Raw genomic sequence first — 17125 nt, 5'->3', positions numbered from 1 at the left:
CACGGGCCCAGCCGCTCCGCGGCATGTGGGATCTTCCCGGACCGGGGCACAAACCCGTGTCCCCTGCATCGGCAGGCGGACTCTCAACCACTGCGCCACCAGGGAAGCCCCTCGATGTTCTATTTTTATTTCAACGGCACTCTGGTTTATGTACCGGCCCAAAGGAGTGGGTATTGTATCCGCTCAGCTATCGGGGTTAGCTTCCAGGCATTAAGGGCAGAAAAGCCACAGTTTCTCCCTCTTCTGGGTTTGCTGGTGGGAAAAGAGGCAAGCAAAGGCCTGCCCTGCGCCTTCCAACTAAGATCGGGCACCAGCAACCTAAGAGTCAAAATGAAGATGTGTCCCGTTTATGCATCTTATTTATTGTCTGCATCTGAAAACCCACAGAAGACTGAAACAGGGGTTTCACAGGAAACTGAAGCTTGTCATCTGATTGTTACTGCAGGCCTGACGTTGGCCTGTGTGGCTGGGCGGGGCCCTTGTGTGTGACTAGGTGGAAGGGGGCGCTGCAGCAGAAACGCGCTGACAAGCTCCGTCTCAGGTTGGCACCTGCCGGTGCCGGTGCCGATGCCTCAGGATTGTTCCCTCCTCGGGCGGGCGTGTGCCCCGATCCCACATGTCTGCATGGAGCACGGCGCCAGCTGTAGGCCCCTGCCTGTCACTGCAGACTCACCTAAGGTTGAGAACAGAATGAAGCCTTTTCTCTCCCCTGTTGGTGGAGGCCAGGGAGGTCAGCCACAAATGGGCGGGTGGCTTTGGTATTCCTGCCACATGGGTCTTGATGGACAGGCAAAGATCTGTGCAGAAAGGGAAAGAAAGAAGGCATAGGACACTGAAGTTAGGTCAGGTCGGGACGGTCACCTTCACTTCCATTAGTCTGAGGACGAAACAGGCTCAGCCGAGCCTTGGATGGGGGAAAGTGCTGCTTATTCTGGGGACGCAGGCAGTTGGGGTGCAGGTGGCACCTTTAGAAGCTGATGCAGCCAGGAGCACCTCCTACTGTGGTGGGCTGTCTGGGGTCCCCTTCACCAGCAGGCCCGGCCTGCCTGACGCGAGGGGAGCTGGGGCCGCAGAGGAGTCACATCTGCCCTTGTGTCTCATACACAGATGTCATCATGAGGATGGCGTGGACGTGGCCCTTTGAGGTACACGGGTGGGACCCCAACTGAGGCAGTTGGTGGAGGGCGGGTGGGTCAAGGGGCCGTCTCCCTGGGCCGGAGGGGGGAGGGCAGGGGGAAGGGGGCTCAGAGTGGCCCGGGGACCCCTTCCTCCTGGGGTCCTTGCTTCTGCCCTGGATCTGCTCAGGAGTCAGCCTTCACTGCCAGTGACTCTTACCGGCAAAGTGGTCACTTTGCACGAGGGACGGTGTCACCCTGTGCCTGTGGAGAGCAGTGCATTACATGAGCAGAGACGTGGGCGTCTGTGAGTCCTGCCGGCAGGGCTGCCCTTGGGGAGGAGCCTCGCTTCTGGGATCCCAGTTTGGGCCAGAAGGGCCTCTCCCTGAGGCGATTGGGTTGGGGGCGCGTGGTGCCTGAGGACCCCAGGTGGGGAGAAGCGAAGTGTGTGTCCTCCGGGGTCCCCACGGGGGCCGTAAATCCTGCTCACAGCCATTGGTTCTGGCAGGGGACCCCGCCTCCCTGAGCTTCCGTTTCCCTTCTTGCTACCCCTAGGGTTGGGGTGAGGACACACACAGTGAAGGTGTCAAGGGCACGTCCTAGACAATCAGCGGCAAAATCCAGGAGCGAGCGGGCCCTGCATCTGCTGCTCACCTGCTTTCTGGCTACTCACCCTCCCTGGAAGACTCCGTTCTAGTCCCTGTTTGAGCAAGCTTGCTTACTGACTTTTTTCTTAAGAAACAGTTTACTGTGCACCTGATACATACATGATCATTGTTGAAAGATTCTGCCAAATGCAAATAACCCCCCCAACCCACAATTATACAATCCTTGATAATCACACCATCCAGAAATGTTCACAGTTAGCATTTCCTGTACATTCTTCAGGTTCTTTTTCTCTTCATATGTAGATGTCTTCTGTACTTTTACACATATTTTACAAAAAAAAAAAAAAAAAACCGGGTAACACGTTATATATCCTCCCTCGCTGTCAGTCAACAATATATTGGTGGTTGCCAGAGGTGGAGCGGGGGCCCAAAATGGGTGAAGAGGGTCAAAAGGCAGACCTTCCAGTTACAAGATAAATAAGTACGGGGGATGTAATGTGCGGCCTGGTGACTGTAGTTAACAATACTGTATTTGGCATGGTTGTAAATTGCTACGAGGGTAGACCTTAAAGGTTCTCGTCACAAGAAAAAATTTGTAGCTATGTGTGGTGATGGATGTTAACCAGACGTAGTGTGGTGATCATTTCACAGTACATACAAATATCAAATCATTATGATATATACTTGAAACTAATATAATGTTCTATGTCAATTATATCTCAATTAAAAAATATATTCACACCTCTCCATGTCATGGATATCTACATACATCTTTTTAGTTACTATTAAAGTGAAAAAAAAAACACAACTCACAGAGGTCAAAATATTTAAATGAATAAATTCATAGAGACAGAAGGTAGAATGGTGGTTGCCGGGGGCTGGAGGAGCGGGAGTGCGCGTTACTGTTTAATGAGGGCAGAGTTTCAGTTTGGGAAGATGAAGAAGTTCTGGAGATGGATGATGGTGGTGGTTGGACAGCGGTGTGAATGCACACCATGCCACTGAACTGGAGACATTCAAATGATTAAGATGATAAATTTCACGTTAAATGTATTTTACCGCACTTAAAAAAACAAATACAGTGAAACAACAAAGTGTAAATGATTCAGAGTTGTGTTACATGAAAACGGAAAGACTCCCGAACTACGCTCCTTACACCCACTCTGGGCTGTTTAAGAGGTGACCCGGTATTTTAAAAATATGATAACAACACCACCAACGAAGTTCCCGTGTTTGGAGCTGATTGGTTAACATGTACTGTCTCCCTTAGTCTCATGGAAGTTATCCAAAGCAAGCACAGCTGGGAGGTGAGGGAGCGGGTGTCAGGTCAGAGCCTGGACTCTGAACAGCTAAGCTCTGCTACTTCTTTTATAAGACAGTTCCATTTAAAAGAACAGTATGTCAGTAAAGGAAACAAGGAAAAAGTCACCCACTCTCCCCCGTTCGGCCTTCTGGTTACTTGTCTGCAGTCCCCCTGGCCTTTCCTCACTTGCTTATACCCTTTGTCCTGCTTTTCCTCAGTCGGGGCCCATCTGCAGAGGGGAGTAGGGATACTGAGGGCAGTGGCCACGTGAGTGGTTCTGCCGGACCGGATGACGGCGAAACCAGCCCCAGGTTTGAATCCCATCAGCTCTGTTTGGCTTGGGACAAACCGTTTTACCCGTCTGAGCCTCAATATGCTCAAAAATAAAATGCAGGGCTTCCCTGGTGGCGCAGTGGTTGAGAGTCCGCCTGCCGATGCAGGGGACACGGGTTCGTGCCCCGGTCCGGGAAGATCCCACATGCCGCGGAGCGGCTGGGCCCGTGAGCCATGGCCGCTGAGCCTGCGCGTCCGGAGCCTGTGCTCCACGGCGGGAGAGGCCGCAGCGGTGAGAGGCCCGCGAACTGCAAAAAAAAAAAAAAAATAATAATAATAATAAAAATAAAAAAATGCAGAGAATTCTGTTAACCATCAGAGGTTGTCAAGAAAATCAAATAAATCTGCGTCGTGCCATACACACTGCGTAGTGCCATTCACTGAGGCGTTGCTAATATTGTTCTAGTCCCAAAGCTTGGATTTGAGAAGCTTGGTCCCGTGGTGACGATCGGTTTTGCTGAGAGAGAGAGACACTGTTTACCTGTTGGAATAAATGCTCCTGGAGACTCAAAGGCTGGAGGTGTTTTGTCTCAGCCCAACCTGGTGCCCATGTGAGAGTGAGCAAGTAGGCTGGCCCTCCCCGGACTTCAGTGCCCCCTGTTTCTTCGGTTCTCAAACATGGGTCCACCTCTGACCACCAGAGGGTGAAGGGCCTTGAATGCAGGACTGTAGAATTTGGATTTGGTCTGGGAGGCAGTGGGGAGATAGGAGGATTCATGTGAAGAGTGTGTGCCTTATCCTGCCAGTGGTGAGTCATAAAGGCTTTAAGCCGGGAGGTGGTGAGGCCAGGTCTGTATTTTAGCAAGATGCAGCCTGGGGAGCGCTCTGGAGGCCACTGGAGCTGGAGGCCGGGACCATCCTGGAGAGAGGATGGCAGTGGTGGTGGGAAGGGAGAGGAAGCAGGTTCACTCGGAGCAGGCTCTGTGGAAGCTGGTGGAGACACACGCTCTGGCACCTTTGGGGTTTCCCAATTCAATGCAAAGAGGAAGTGATTACTCTCGAAAAACAGGTGACCTCTACCCAGGCTCTTTCAGCCGGTCCTGCCTGCCCAGGCTGTGTGATCTCAGACAAGCCACTTAACCTGCTCAGGCCTCAGGGTCTTCATCTCCACCAGGCTGCAGTGAAGGAGGGACCTTGTGAGGATTGCATGCGTGCAGAGCTGGGCCTGGCCGCGCGTCGTGCATTGTCAGCTGGCAGTTGACGTGGCTGCTATTTTCAGGCTTCCCATCTCTAAAACAGGGAAGGATGCACATGTCTCCGCTGCTCTTGGAAGGGGAAGCTGGAGGACTGCCAGTACTTTGATATTTAGGGGCTCGACTTAGGGACTCAGCTGGGTGGAGATCTTTGACATCCCCACGTGTTCAGGGAACTGTGTGGTCTCCAGAGGCCTTTCATGTCTGCACTCTCATCCCTACCTCCCGACAGCCCTGTGAGGGAGGCAAGCAGGTGTTATCATGATGATCATCTGTTTCATAGGTGAGGAAACAGGCTCAGAGGAGGAAAGTGACTTGTCTAAGGTCACACAGCGGGTAGGATTGGAAGCCAGGTGCGTCTGACAGAGTGTCTCAGCTGGATGATTGTTGGGTCCAAGAGGCCGAGGCCCAGAGGGGAAAACAACTCTCGGGGGCACATCGTGAACTTGAGGCCGAGCCAAGACTCTGATCCAGGTCTCTGACTTCTGCACCCAGCCTGTCGATGGCTAGCCCCCTCCATTGAATGATAATAGCTTTCTTTCTTCCCACCTCGTTTCAGGGAAATCAGTTCCTGAAATCAAGTCCTCCATCCCAGACTTCTTGGATACGGTGAAGCCAGGAAAGCCTTTGGCAGCTTCTGTAAGAAATGCTGAGGATAAACGAGAAATGGAGCAGCCCATGAGGCCAGCCACCTTTCCAGGCCCAGGTAATTTTAATTTAACTTAATTTTTTAATTTAAAGGAGATTTATTTAAGGAAATGTTTTATCTATAAAGATATTTAGCTCAGCATATAATAGCAAAAAATTGTAAACAACAAATGTGGATGGCAAAATTAACCACAGATGGTGGTAACAATAAAATCCTGCTGGCAATGATGTAGGTCTGTATACGTCATGGAAATATGCTCACGATATACTGAGTTTAAAAAGCTAAAATGTCAGATGACAAAAGGATATATACCGTCTATTACCTTTTTTTTTTTTTTTTTGGGTTGCTCTGCACGGCATGTGGGATCTTAGTTACCCGACCAGGGATTGAACCCGTGCCCCCTGCAGTGGAAACGTGGATTCCTAACCACTGGACCACAAGGGAATTCCCAGCGAGGTGTATTTTAATTATTATTATTAATTTTTTTTTTTTTTTGGCTGTGCTGCACAGCTGGTGGGGATCTTAGTTCCCCAACCAAAGGTTGAACCCGTGCCCCTTGCAGTGGAAGCTCGGAGTCTTAATCACTGGACCGCCAGGGAAGTTGCCCATTTTTGTAAAAAGAAAAAAGAAACTCAGTAACTGGGAGCTTTCTATGTGTCAGACACTGTTCTAAGCCCTTCAAGAAGTTGAGCTATTTAACCCTCAACTACCTGTATGAGTTTGGTATTGTTTTTCTCCCCATTTCACAGATGAGGAAAATGAAGCACAGAGAGGTTAAACAGCCTGCCAAGGTCATATACTACAGGGCCCAGGTATTTTACCTGTGGTTCCCCAAGCCCACAGCACAGGCATCTGAGCCATGTGATTTGAACGCTTATATCCTCAACCGCTGTACACACCCCTACCCCAAAGCCTCTCCGCCCACTTCAGCTTTGTCTCCATCCCCTTGTGCCCAGGGAAGGGCTCAGGGACAGTTTGCCAAATGATGGAAGGACTCAGCCAGCGGGTAACTTCCCGAGGGGTACCCGCTCCTCATGCTGTCCTCTCCACCTCTCCTCCGGAGCCCCGCCCACCTTCTGCTCTCCTGCAGCCTCATGAGTGGAAAACCGGAGACCCCAAATCCATGAAACCTCCCAAATCCATTGACGTGGCTCCCAAAGCCAGGGTCAGCGTCGGCTGAGAGGCACGTGCCCGGGCTTTTGCATCAGGCAGACCCATATTTGAATTCCAACTCTGCCCTTTCCAGCAGGAGAATGACTTAGGCTCTCTGTACCTCATTTTCTTCATCTATAAAATGCGCATAATAATAGAATAATAATTTCTAACCACCTACATCATCGTGTGTGGTTAGGAATCATACACCTTGGTGTTGCCACCATGTAGGTGCTCATTAAATGTTAGCCGATATTAGGAACATTCCAGGCACCCCAGATAGGTTGAGTCTGGAAAGTTAATCCTAGACCAAGGAGTCTAAATTATTTCCTGTAGCTAAAGAGTTTAAAAAAAAAAAAAAAGAGCAGAACTTTGATCAGCAATTAAAGATAAGGGGAAATGGTCCTAAAGCTAATATGATACTGATGGATGGCCAACGGGAAAGATAATAATAAAATAGGGAAATTCTAGGGGGAGTACTGGTGAAGCTGGAGGAGGTTACTGGTATAGCAGCTCCTTCAGAGGTTCCTTATCTAGGCTGCCGTGAAAACAAGCATCATATGTCTCGGCCAGACTTTGCACCCTCCGCTTTCTTTTTTTTTTTTTTTTTTTTTCTGCGGTACGCGGGCCTCTCACTGTTGTAGCCTCTCCTGTTGCGGAGCACAGGCTCCGGACGCGCAGGCTCAGTGGCCATGGCTCACGGGCTTAGTTGCTCCGCGGCATGTGGGATCTTCCCGGACCAGGGCACGAACCCGTGTCCCCTGCATCGGCAGGCGGACTCTCAACCACTGCGCCACCAGGGAAGCCGCCCTCCGCTTTCTTGAATGGCCCTTGGGAGGACATGTGGCCAGACAGGTCAGGACGATAAATAGAATCTGTAGACAGAGACAGGAAGTTGATTGTCTATCTTTGCCCAAACTAAAAATAAGGGCATCATCATTAATTTCATCAGATAACCCAAAGCCAGTCTTTTCTTGGGAAAACCCAAGGTTCCATTGGGCCCAGAGTTCCAGCTGATTATCTCGTATGAGTGGAGAACGTGGAGGCAGAGGTGGCTGGGGAGGAGGGCACCCACAGGGAGGAACGGTGCTGGCTGTCAGCTTGACCACCCAGGGAGGGGGCTCTTGATAGCTGGGGAAGGAGACATAGCCTGCCAGAGCTCCATGGCTGAACAAGCGGTGGGACTGGGATTCAGCTCAGGTGAATTGTTCCAGAGCCCACATCCTAACCTCTGTAGTGGGAAAGACATGGAGAAGGAAAACACACGAGCGGATGAGCCATGGACAGGTTCTAAGCACCTCCTTAAACAGATTCTCAAAGCTAGATTTCAGATAAAAGGGCTCTGAGTGGCTGAAATAACTGTCGCGAAGCCTTACCTATGGGAGAGGCCATCGTCTGTCCATCAGAATGGATTTAATCTACACATAGTTTTACCAGCCTTGGTACCCCACATATACCAGAGACTGATCTTTGTGCTTTATGCCATGTCTTTTAATCTGGACAAGAACTCTACAAAGAATGGACTATTACTGTGTTTTTGTTTTTTGGGTTTTTTCCTACATCTGAGAAAGCTACAGAAATGAAGCACAACCCACCCAAGGTCAAATCTGTAGTAATGACAGAGCCAGGACTGGAGCTCAGTTCTGTCTGCTACCAAGAAAGAGATGAGGAAGCTGTAGAGGCCGACCCACTGCCAGCCACAGGGCAGGATCCAGAAAACCGCAAACGAGATATAGCAACATTGCACGTTCTTTTTTCTTGCCTGCAGTGACGCAACTCAGCGGGACAAGATTTGGTGCATTCTGCTTGAGAAAGCAAACGTTCTAGAAAGATTTCTGTGGGAAATGGCACCGTGAAGGGTTAACTCTTAGTGTTTTGGAAATGACATTTGTGTAGACCACTGTCTTCCCTGGCCCAGGCCTTCCATGAGTGGAAGCAAGGGCTAGTTCTTATCTGATTTCTCAGCCTTGCGGTATTGGTTCAAATTCCACTCCCTCCCCCCGCTCCCCCTCCGCAAACCACAGGGATAAATAGGCTCAACCACCCCCAGTAGCCCTCCTGTGTCGCAAGAGCAGACCTCAGCGATCCCCCCACACTGAGAGGCCTGGTGCAGCCCCCACAGCAAACCCCAGGCATCAGTCAGACCAGAGAGTCATGGCTGCGTGAGGCCAGAGCTGACCTTGGCCTCGCTGGGCAGTGCGAGAGGATGAGGGACCGTGTGCGCAGCCTGCTCTGAGGTCAGCCCCGGGGCGGGGAGAGCAGATAGAGCAGAACTCCAGGAAGGAAGCAGGAGGGAAGTCAAGTTGGCCTGGAACAGCGGTTCCCAGCGTGTAGAGTCTCTGTCCCCAGTGGTACATGGAACACGGGTGTTAGGCAGAGAATATATCACATGCACAAAAACTAGGGGTTTCAAGGCTGAATACGTAATACGTGGACCGGAGTGGATTGAAAGCATCATGTAACTCATCGTGGAGCAGCACAGACACGGCCAGCACCTAGGAGAGGGAGGACTGTGCCACAGTTTGGGTGACTCGGGCCAGGGGTATTGAGCTGAGCCCAAGAGAAGGCAGGGCAAGGGCGGAGGCCTCCACCCCTGGAGCAGCAGTGGCCAGGAGCCTTACTGCAAGGCAGTCTCCGCCCCGCACCCCGTCACCAGGGGTGGGGAGTCGGGGTGGGAGCAGCCTCGGGAAGCACGGCCTGGGTGCATGCGGATGCGCGGATGGATTGAAGTGAACAGCTGGGCTCTGGTCGGTTACAGGGCGGCCAGCTGGTCTGTGGCACGTTGCTGGTTTTAGTTATTTTGTTTTTTATTTTACCTTTTAATTTCTTTAATTGAAATATAGTTGGTTTACAGTGTGTTGGTTTCAGGTATACAGCAAAGTGATTCAGTTTTATATATATATATATATATATATATTCTTTTTCAGATTCTTTTCCCTACAGGTTATTACCAAATATTGAGTATAGTTCCCCGGGCTATACAGTAGATCCTCATTGGTTATCTATTTTATATATAGTAGGGTGTATCTGTTCATCCCAAACTCCTAATTTATCTCTCCCTCACCCTTTCCCCTTTGGTAACCGTAAGTTTGTTTTCTATGTCTGTGGGTCTATTGCTGTTTTGTATGTAAGTTCATTTGTATTATTTTTTTTAGATTCTCCCTGTAAGTGATATATGCTATTTGTCGGCCTGGCTTACTTCACTTAGTATGATCATCTCTAGGTCCATTCATGTTGCTACAAATGGCATTATTTCATTTTTTTTTATGGCTGACTAATATTCTATTGTATAAATATACCACATCTTCTTTATCCGTTTATTCTGGTTTTATTTTTTCCTTTTTTCCCCAAAGGTTTAATTCCTGTGTCTGAGCTATAGCTCTTACCCTGAAGCTCAGTTTATATGTATGTATATATATATATTTTTTTTTTTTCTTTTTTTTTTTTTGCGGTACACGGGCCTCTCACCGCTGCGGTCTTTCCCGCTGCGGAGCACAGGCCCCGGACGCCCAGGCTCAGCGGCCATGGCTCACGGGCCCAGCCGCTCCGCGGCACGCGGGATCCTCCCGGACCGGGACACTAACCCACGTCCCCCGCATCGGCAGGCGGACCCCCAACCACTGCGCCACCAGGGAAGCCCTCAGTTTATATATTTAAAAAATTATTTTGCCTGCGTTGGGTCTTTGTTGCTGTGCGTGGGCTTTCTCTAATTGCGCCGGCGGGGGCTACTCTTCGTTGCGGTGCACGGGCCTCTTATTGCGGTGGCTTCTCTTGTTGCGGAGCTCTGGGCTCTAGGCACGCGGGCTTCAGTAGTTGCGGCATGTGGGCTCAGTAGTTGTGGCGCACGGGTTTAGTTGCTGCGCAGCATGTAGGATCTTCCCGGATCAGGGATTGAACCCATCAGGGATCGAACCCGTGTCCCCCTGCATTGACAGGCGGATTCTTAACCACTGCGCCACCGGGGAAGTCCAAAGGTCAGTTTAAGGTGTAGTGCACTGAGAGACAACGAGGGTGTGTGTGAATGTGTGTGCGCACCTGTGTATTTTGGGGACGGGTGTTTATTGTTAGTACCCCATTCTGGGGGGTTGCTGGTGCAGTGTGGGTGTACCAGCACGGTGTAGTCCTTTCAAATATCGCCAGTGCTGGAAAATGTGAAAAAAAGAAAACAAAGAAACAAACAGAAAACTCTAGAAGCAGCAGACAATGCAGGGAGAGAGGCTTAGGGCGGCCCCTCCTCTGAGAGGATGAAAGAGCCTCAGGCTTTCTATCAGGTGAGTTTTGTTTTATCAGCTGCCTTGGTTAATAGTTTTGGAAGGCTGATTCTACTTTCACCATGGTGCTGTTTTCAGTATTCTGAGTTAATTTTTTTTACGGTCAAAGTTCCACATTAATTACTTCTTTCTTGATGAGGTAAGCCAGAAATACTTGAAACAGGTGGATTTGGCCAGCAACCCTTGGGTCAAAGTCAGTTTCCCTTGGAAGGGCCGGCCCCCTGTTACTCAGAGGCCAGCCCTGCAGTAGGGCCACTTGGGTATTTCCAACAGTGACATCTGAAGCTTCAGCCTTCTGGTCAAAGTCCACTTTCATATGGGTCAGCTACGTGGCCTGTCTTGTTCCCGGCCTGCACCTGCTCTGACTTGCAGACCCCAGACTGCCCCATTAGTCTTCAGATTAATCTTCGCGTGGTGCCTGGTGGAGACATGTCACCCTCTTTAACCTGACTTTTTCCTGACCCTGAACTACTCTTCAAGCCACCTCTCTTGTGAATCTTCTACATTTACTAAGGGGTTAAGAGCACAGACTCTGGAGCCACTGACTGGGTGCCCTTGGAAAGGTTGGGTCACCCCTCTGTGCCTTAGTTTCACCACCTGTCAAGAGTAGATGATACTGGCATCTCTCTCCCGGGGCTATTATGAGCGTGAAATGAGTTAGCTCAGGGAAACATTGTCAGTGTTTGCTAACTAAGCATGCCCGGAATGTTTACCGCATGCCTGGGCTTTCCTGCTGCCACACCTGCTCGTGGGCCAGTTCCACGGCCTCGGTGCCCTCCCTACGTCATAGCTACTTGTTGCCAATGTTTTCCCCTTTTTGAAGCTCAGGTCAAGTGTTCCTTCCTCTGTGAAGCCCTCCTTGACCTGCCAACCCACTAAGGCAGGCTTCTCCTGCCTCTGCCCCGGGAGGCTGGTTATTGCCATTCCTGCTGCCATGGAGGTTTCTGGAAGGTAGGCTCTGTAGCTAATGCACCTGTGTCCTTCTCTGCTGCTTTTTTGGGAGGTGGGACAGTGTAGGGGTTAGAAGGCCCAAGGATCTCCATTTAAAGGCTGACTCTGCCACTTACTGTCAGCGTGGCCCTGGGCAAGTGGCCACCTCCAGTGCTTCCCTTTCTCCACCTGTCACACGGGGACTTTGTGTAGGACCAACCCACAGGGCTGTCATAAGGCTTCCATGGGGTAACGCTCGAGCAGCGGGTAGGCTGGCGCCTGTGGTGTCAGGAAATGGCAGCTGTCGTCATTGACAGTAAATGTTTGTGGAGTGAATGAGAGACTGACTGGGTCTGGGGACCAGGCAGGGACCCGTCCCTCCTTCCTCCAGTGGCTGTGGCCTGACCCACCGTCCCTCCTTTCCAGGGCCTGCTCCAGCCAGAGCCAGCCTCCGGGGCCCTGCTGAAGATGCCTCTCCTTCCGTAAACACCGACCCGCCAGCCTCATCTGATTCAAAGGTAAACCCTCCGCCCCCGAGCAGTAGCCCCCAGTCGTGACCCTCTCTCAAAAATGCAACGTGTTTATTCCTCGAGAACAGTTCCGGGGTTAGGGGTCAGGGTGAAGGGGAGAAACGAGGCCCATCGAATTACTCTGAGCTTCTAAGACTCAGTGCTGGCCCTCAGTAAATCAGGGGCAGGGAGAGGGCGCACTCTAGTTTTTAATGAGCTTTTCCATTATTTGTATTTAAATGAGAGCTGATAATTGGCATCTTCCTCCTCCCAAAATATCTTGGTTGCAGTAGTCAAAATGCCTCCCCTTCAACCTTTTTTCAACACAAAATATATCGGAGTTATCCTGAATTTTTCATGATTTGGGTCCAGGGTCACAAGCGACTTCTGTGAATCTTAAGCATTTTTGCCTTTCTAGGCCCTTTCTTTCATTTAAAAATACTACTTAAAATTATATTTTACGACTGCAACGGTGTAAAGATGAACATAATCCAAGTTGGATTAAAAATTAAAACATTTTCTTCAACTTGAAAAGTTCATTTTTGTTCATCAGACTTCGAAAGAAATTACGTTAAGATGTTTTCGTGGGCCCCTAAAGGTGTCCTGGGCAGAGTGCCTGGCGGGGAAGCCAGTGCTACATGGGTCTGGTTAGTGGAGCTCTTCCATAAAAGGGACTGTCAATTAAGCAGGCTTATTTATTTTTTAATAATTAATCATTTTCAAAGATGATTTAGTAATTGGAAGAATGATCCTGGTATAACGTTTAGAGAAAACACTGGAAATCAAAACGGTGGGTGCGGCATGGTCACGATTTTTAAAAATAAATTCTCGTGTATCTAACTGGCAAGAATTACACTAAACTTCAATAGCAGTTAAGTGGATAATGAGATCATGTATAATTAGCTCCCCTCTAATTATCTAAAACCGTTTATAAGAGCACATATAACTTAAAAAAAATGGAAGTTTATGTACACCTATTTTTAAGAAGAAAAGGGATTGATGCAGAGCTGCTTTTCTTAGGCTTACACAGGTTATGTGAACCTGTGTCCTGCTTGCCGGCATGTATACCGTGTGCAGGACCGGGGGCATAAGCCCAGCCATTGACCCGCCGTGTAAACTCACTTCAGTTCTTTGACCCCCTTGGTGCTCACCTTTGTAAACTGGGAAAAAAAAAAAAAGGGAAACCTCCACCATGGGCCGGGAATACTCACATTTTAGTTAATCTTCAAAATTACCCTCTAGGGTATTATGGTTATCTTTATTTTTGCTGATGAGGAAATGAAGGCTCAGAGAGGTTAAGTAACTCGTCCAAGGTCATGGAGCAAGTTAGAAGCAGGGCTGGGATCTGTCCTCTTTGCCATCCCTCCTCACTGGATGAGATGATCCCCTTCACCCCTCAGCTCTGCTGTTCTAAGAGTCCCTGAGGTAGTAGGGAAAATAGTATTTTCCATATTGATTCCATATTAATCTCAGTCTCTTCTGTCTGCATTCCCAGGATTTCAGCACCTCCATTCCTAAGCAGGAGACACCTTTGAGCCTGGCTGATGACAGCCTTTTCTGGAGCGAGGTGGATGTTGTCCAGGCAACTGATAACTTCAACCCAAACCACAAAATCAGCGAGGGGACCTTTGCTGACATCTACAGAGGGCAAAGGCTCGGCACTCCATTTGTCTTCAAGAAGCTCAGAGAGGTGGGCACTTCTTGGTTTCCAGTAAGGGGTGGAGACTACATGGTGAGGCTAGATTTTCATGTTTCACTGTGTTTTCCCACAGATGGCCTGTTCAGGTCCAGGATCAATTGAAGAATTCTTCCAGGCAGAGGTACAAATTTGTCGTAGGTAAGCCTCCCCTTTGGAAAATACTTTGTTTGATAGTGATGACCGCTAACCTGTATATATTGCTTCCTATGTGGCAGGCACGTTTTAAGCATTCTGTCTATGTAAACTCATTTAATCCTCACAAGACCCCTGTAACGTGGCTACTGTTATCACATTATTTTACACATGGGCGCATTGAGGCACAGAGACGTCAAGTGTCTTGTCCAAGATCACACAGCTAGTAGGTGGCAGAGCTGGAATGTGGTTGGTTGGTCTGGCTCCACGGGCCATGCTTTTTCTCTGTAGCCACTGTATGCATGGATTAGAATTAGAAAAGAACCTTGGCTCACTTGGCTCAACTCCTTCCTTCCTGGGAGGGGGGGCGGATAATCTGTTTTTGTCCCATTTTTTGAGATGGACAGAAACTTACTGATTCCAACTCTAATGGCAAAAGATGACCCATAGGCTCAGTCTGGCCCAGGCTGTGTTTTTATGGCCTGAGAACTAGGAATGTTTTTTACGTTTTTAAAGGGTTGAACAGGGACTTCCCTGGTGGCACAGTGGTTGAGAATCCGCCTGCCAGTGCAGGGGGCACAGGTTCGAGCCCGGGTCCCGGAAGATCCCACATGCCTCCGAGCGACTAGGCCCGTACGTCACAACTAGTGAGCCTGCCCTCTAGAGCCTGTGCTGCGCAACAACAAGAGAAGCCACTGCAGTGGGAAGCCCGCGCACCGCAGCGAAGAGTAGCCCCCGCTCACCGCAACTACAGAAAGCCTGCACGCAGCAACGAAGACCCAGTGCAGCCAAAAATAAATTCATTAAATAAATTAATTTTTAACAAAAAGGGTTGAACAAAATTAAAAGATTATTTCATGACACATGAAAAGTATATGAAATTCAGATGTCAGTGTCTTTAATGAGGGTTTTGTTGGAACCCAGCCACGCTCATTTATTTCTGTGTCGTCTGTAGCTGCTTTGCGTGATCCTGCAGCAGAGGCCAGATGGCCTGCAATGGCTAGTGTTTACTTTGTAGAGAACTTTTGCTTACCTCTGGTTTTGAGCAGTAAGGACCTTCAGAGGTCATCCTCAGACCTGCATTTTACAGTTGAGGAAACTGAGGCTGGAGAAGTAAAGTGAGCCTCCCCATCACAGAGCTTGGTGGGGGGGGACTGGGAAAGAGAGGGGGAGGACATTTGGATACCTGGACACTTATCTTGGCTCTGCCGTCATTGCCTGATGGATTGAACACGCACGTACTGGACCCCTGCAGCGTGCTGGACACCAGCTGTCGTTCAGCCTGGCAAGTCACTGTCTGAGTTCCTCTGCCAGTGTGTAGCCTCGGGCAGTGTGTGATGATTGTGGAGTATTTTGAGAAATAAAGAAAATTATAAAGAGGAAATCACCAATAGAAATCACCAATTTTCCATAGCACCTATAAGTAACTACTGTGGTGTTCAGATTTTGATATAGTTTCTTTAATCCTTTCTCTCTTCATACATATGCACGACTACACACACAGACGCACGCGCGCGCACATACACACACACACACACACACACACACACACACTTATCCACACACGCACACGCTTAATGGAAACGGGAAATCTGATTCCCTTTCCACCTTGGCGTAGTGCCTTCCTGGAGTCGGTAGTCACTCCTTCATTCATTGATTTGGCAAACGTGAGTCATCAGTCAGGGCCTTTCTTTGTTCCAGGGAGTGCAGACATGAAGAATACATAGCCCCTGCCTTGGGGAAGCTTATGGTCCAGTGGGGAGAGTGAAGGTTTACACTTCACTTAACTCTACTGAGTGTGAAAACTGTGCAGTAGGATGGCCTGGGGGGAGTGCAGGGGGGCCAAGGGATCAGGCGGGAGGCCGTTGCAACAGTGCTGGGGAGAGTTCATCGGGGTCGGACCCCAGGCATAGGAGGGGAGAATGAAGGGGGTGTATTGAAAGCTATGTATGACAGTGAACGGTGACTAATTAGATGGGGGAGGTAAGGAGGTTTCTAGGAAACTGGATGGATGGTGGTGCCCTTGGTTGAGAAAATAACCGTGGGCAGAGAAGCAGGTTTGGAACTTGTTGAGTCTACGTTGTTCCGCTGGAACATTGGGATGCAATTTGACAGTCAGTTCGGGTGTGTGGGATGTGCTTGGAGATGAGAGATTTGGGGACGGTCCTCAGAGAAGTGAGAGATTCCTGGTGGAGAAGCTTATAAAACAAGATGATGAGCCCAGCCAGGGAGATTCAAGTTTCAGGGGAAGGCAGAGGAGGAGGGTCTTAGTGGAAAAGGCCAAGAAAGAGCAGTCAGAGAGGTAGGAGGAGGGTCAAGAGGGAACAGTGAGTCGGAACCCACCAGAAGAGGATTTCGGGGAAGAACCCGAGTCCTGGGAGTCAAACAGACCTGCTATCTGGTCCTGGCTTCAGGGTTTGCTAGTTGTGACCTTGGGCAAGTTCCTTAACCTCTAAGCCTCTGTTTCTGGAAGACGGGTGGTTAGGGTGTCAGGTACTTTGAGTTACTTGATTTTAAGCTCCTTGAGGGCATGCAGTTGTCATCTCTATCCTGTTGCTGGGCTCTCAGGGTTTAGAGCATTTAGTACCTGGGAGGTTACTGGTGGCCTCGGGGTGGAGAGGGCAGAAGAGGTTTAGGAGGTAGGAAATGGAGCAGTCTTTGATTATTCTTTCTGTCTGACTCCTCATTCCTGTACTGATGTCTGATTTCAGATGTTGCCACCCCAATGTCTTACCTCTGCTGGGCCTCTGCACTGGAAAACAGTTTTACAGCTTGATTTACCCGTACGTGGCAAATGGTTCTTTACAGGACAGACTCCAGGGTCAGGTAAGGGGCTCAGTCATGGTCAAAGAACAGGATTAGGCAGTACCCAGTTGGAGAATCAAGGGTTAAGGACTTTTAGGAGTCCAGAGGGGAAAGGGGCCTTGAGAGACCCTTTGAGAAGAGGAGTTGGGCCAAGATAGATAAGATCTGGCTAAACATCTTCAGGTAAAAACTTATTTAAAACGTTTTTTGACAAGAGGCAGTTAAGTCAAGCAAGACAAAGGTACCGCATAGTGCTATATTATTCAACATTGTTCTGAAGTTGCTAGCCAATGCAATGGGACAAGAAGAAGAATTAACAGAGTATGGAAAGTGGAGGCAAATTTTAATTAAAAAATGCTATACTAGGGGCTTCCCTGGTGGCGCAGTGGTTGAGAGTCCGCCTGCCGATGCAGGGGACACGGGTTC

The 17125-nt window shown here is 49.4% G+C and overlaps 1 protein-coding gene across 1 annotated transcript in view; it reads left to right on the top strand.

The window, feature by feature from the left end:
• IRAK2 (interleukin 1 receptor associated kinase 2) overlaps positions 1-17125 on the top strand; it is a 61050-nt gene that overhangs the window by 22661 nt on the left and 21264 nt on the right. Inside the window, exons 3-7 of the mRNA XM_007113721.4 lie at positions 5112-5258; positions 11981-12072; positions 13559-13753; positions 13836-13900; positions 16606-16720. Coding sequence (XP_007113783.1) covers positions 5112-5258; positions 11981-12072; positions 13559-13753; positions 13836-13900; positions 16606-16720 — 614 coding nt within the window. The remainder of the gene's footprint in view (positions 1-5111; positions 5259-11980; positions 12073-13558; positions 13754-13835; positions 13901-16605; positions 16721-17125) is intronic.

This window comes from Physeter macrocephalus, chromosome 18, assembly GCF_002837175.3.
Source record: "Physeter macrocephalus isolate SW-GA chromosome 18, ASM283717v5, whole genome shotgun sequence".
NCBI lineage: Eukaryota > Metazoa > Chordata > Mammalia > Artiodactyla > Physeteridae > Physeter > Physeter macrocephalus.
Note: the sequence above shows the minus strand (reverse complement) of the source record. Positions and strands in the feature narration are given on the sequence as shown.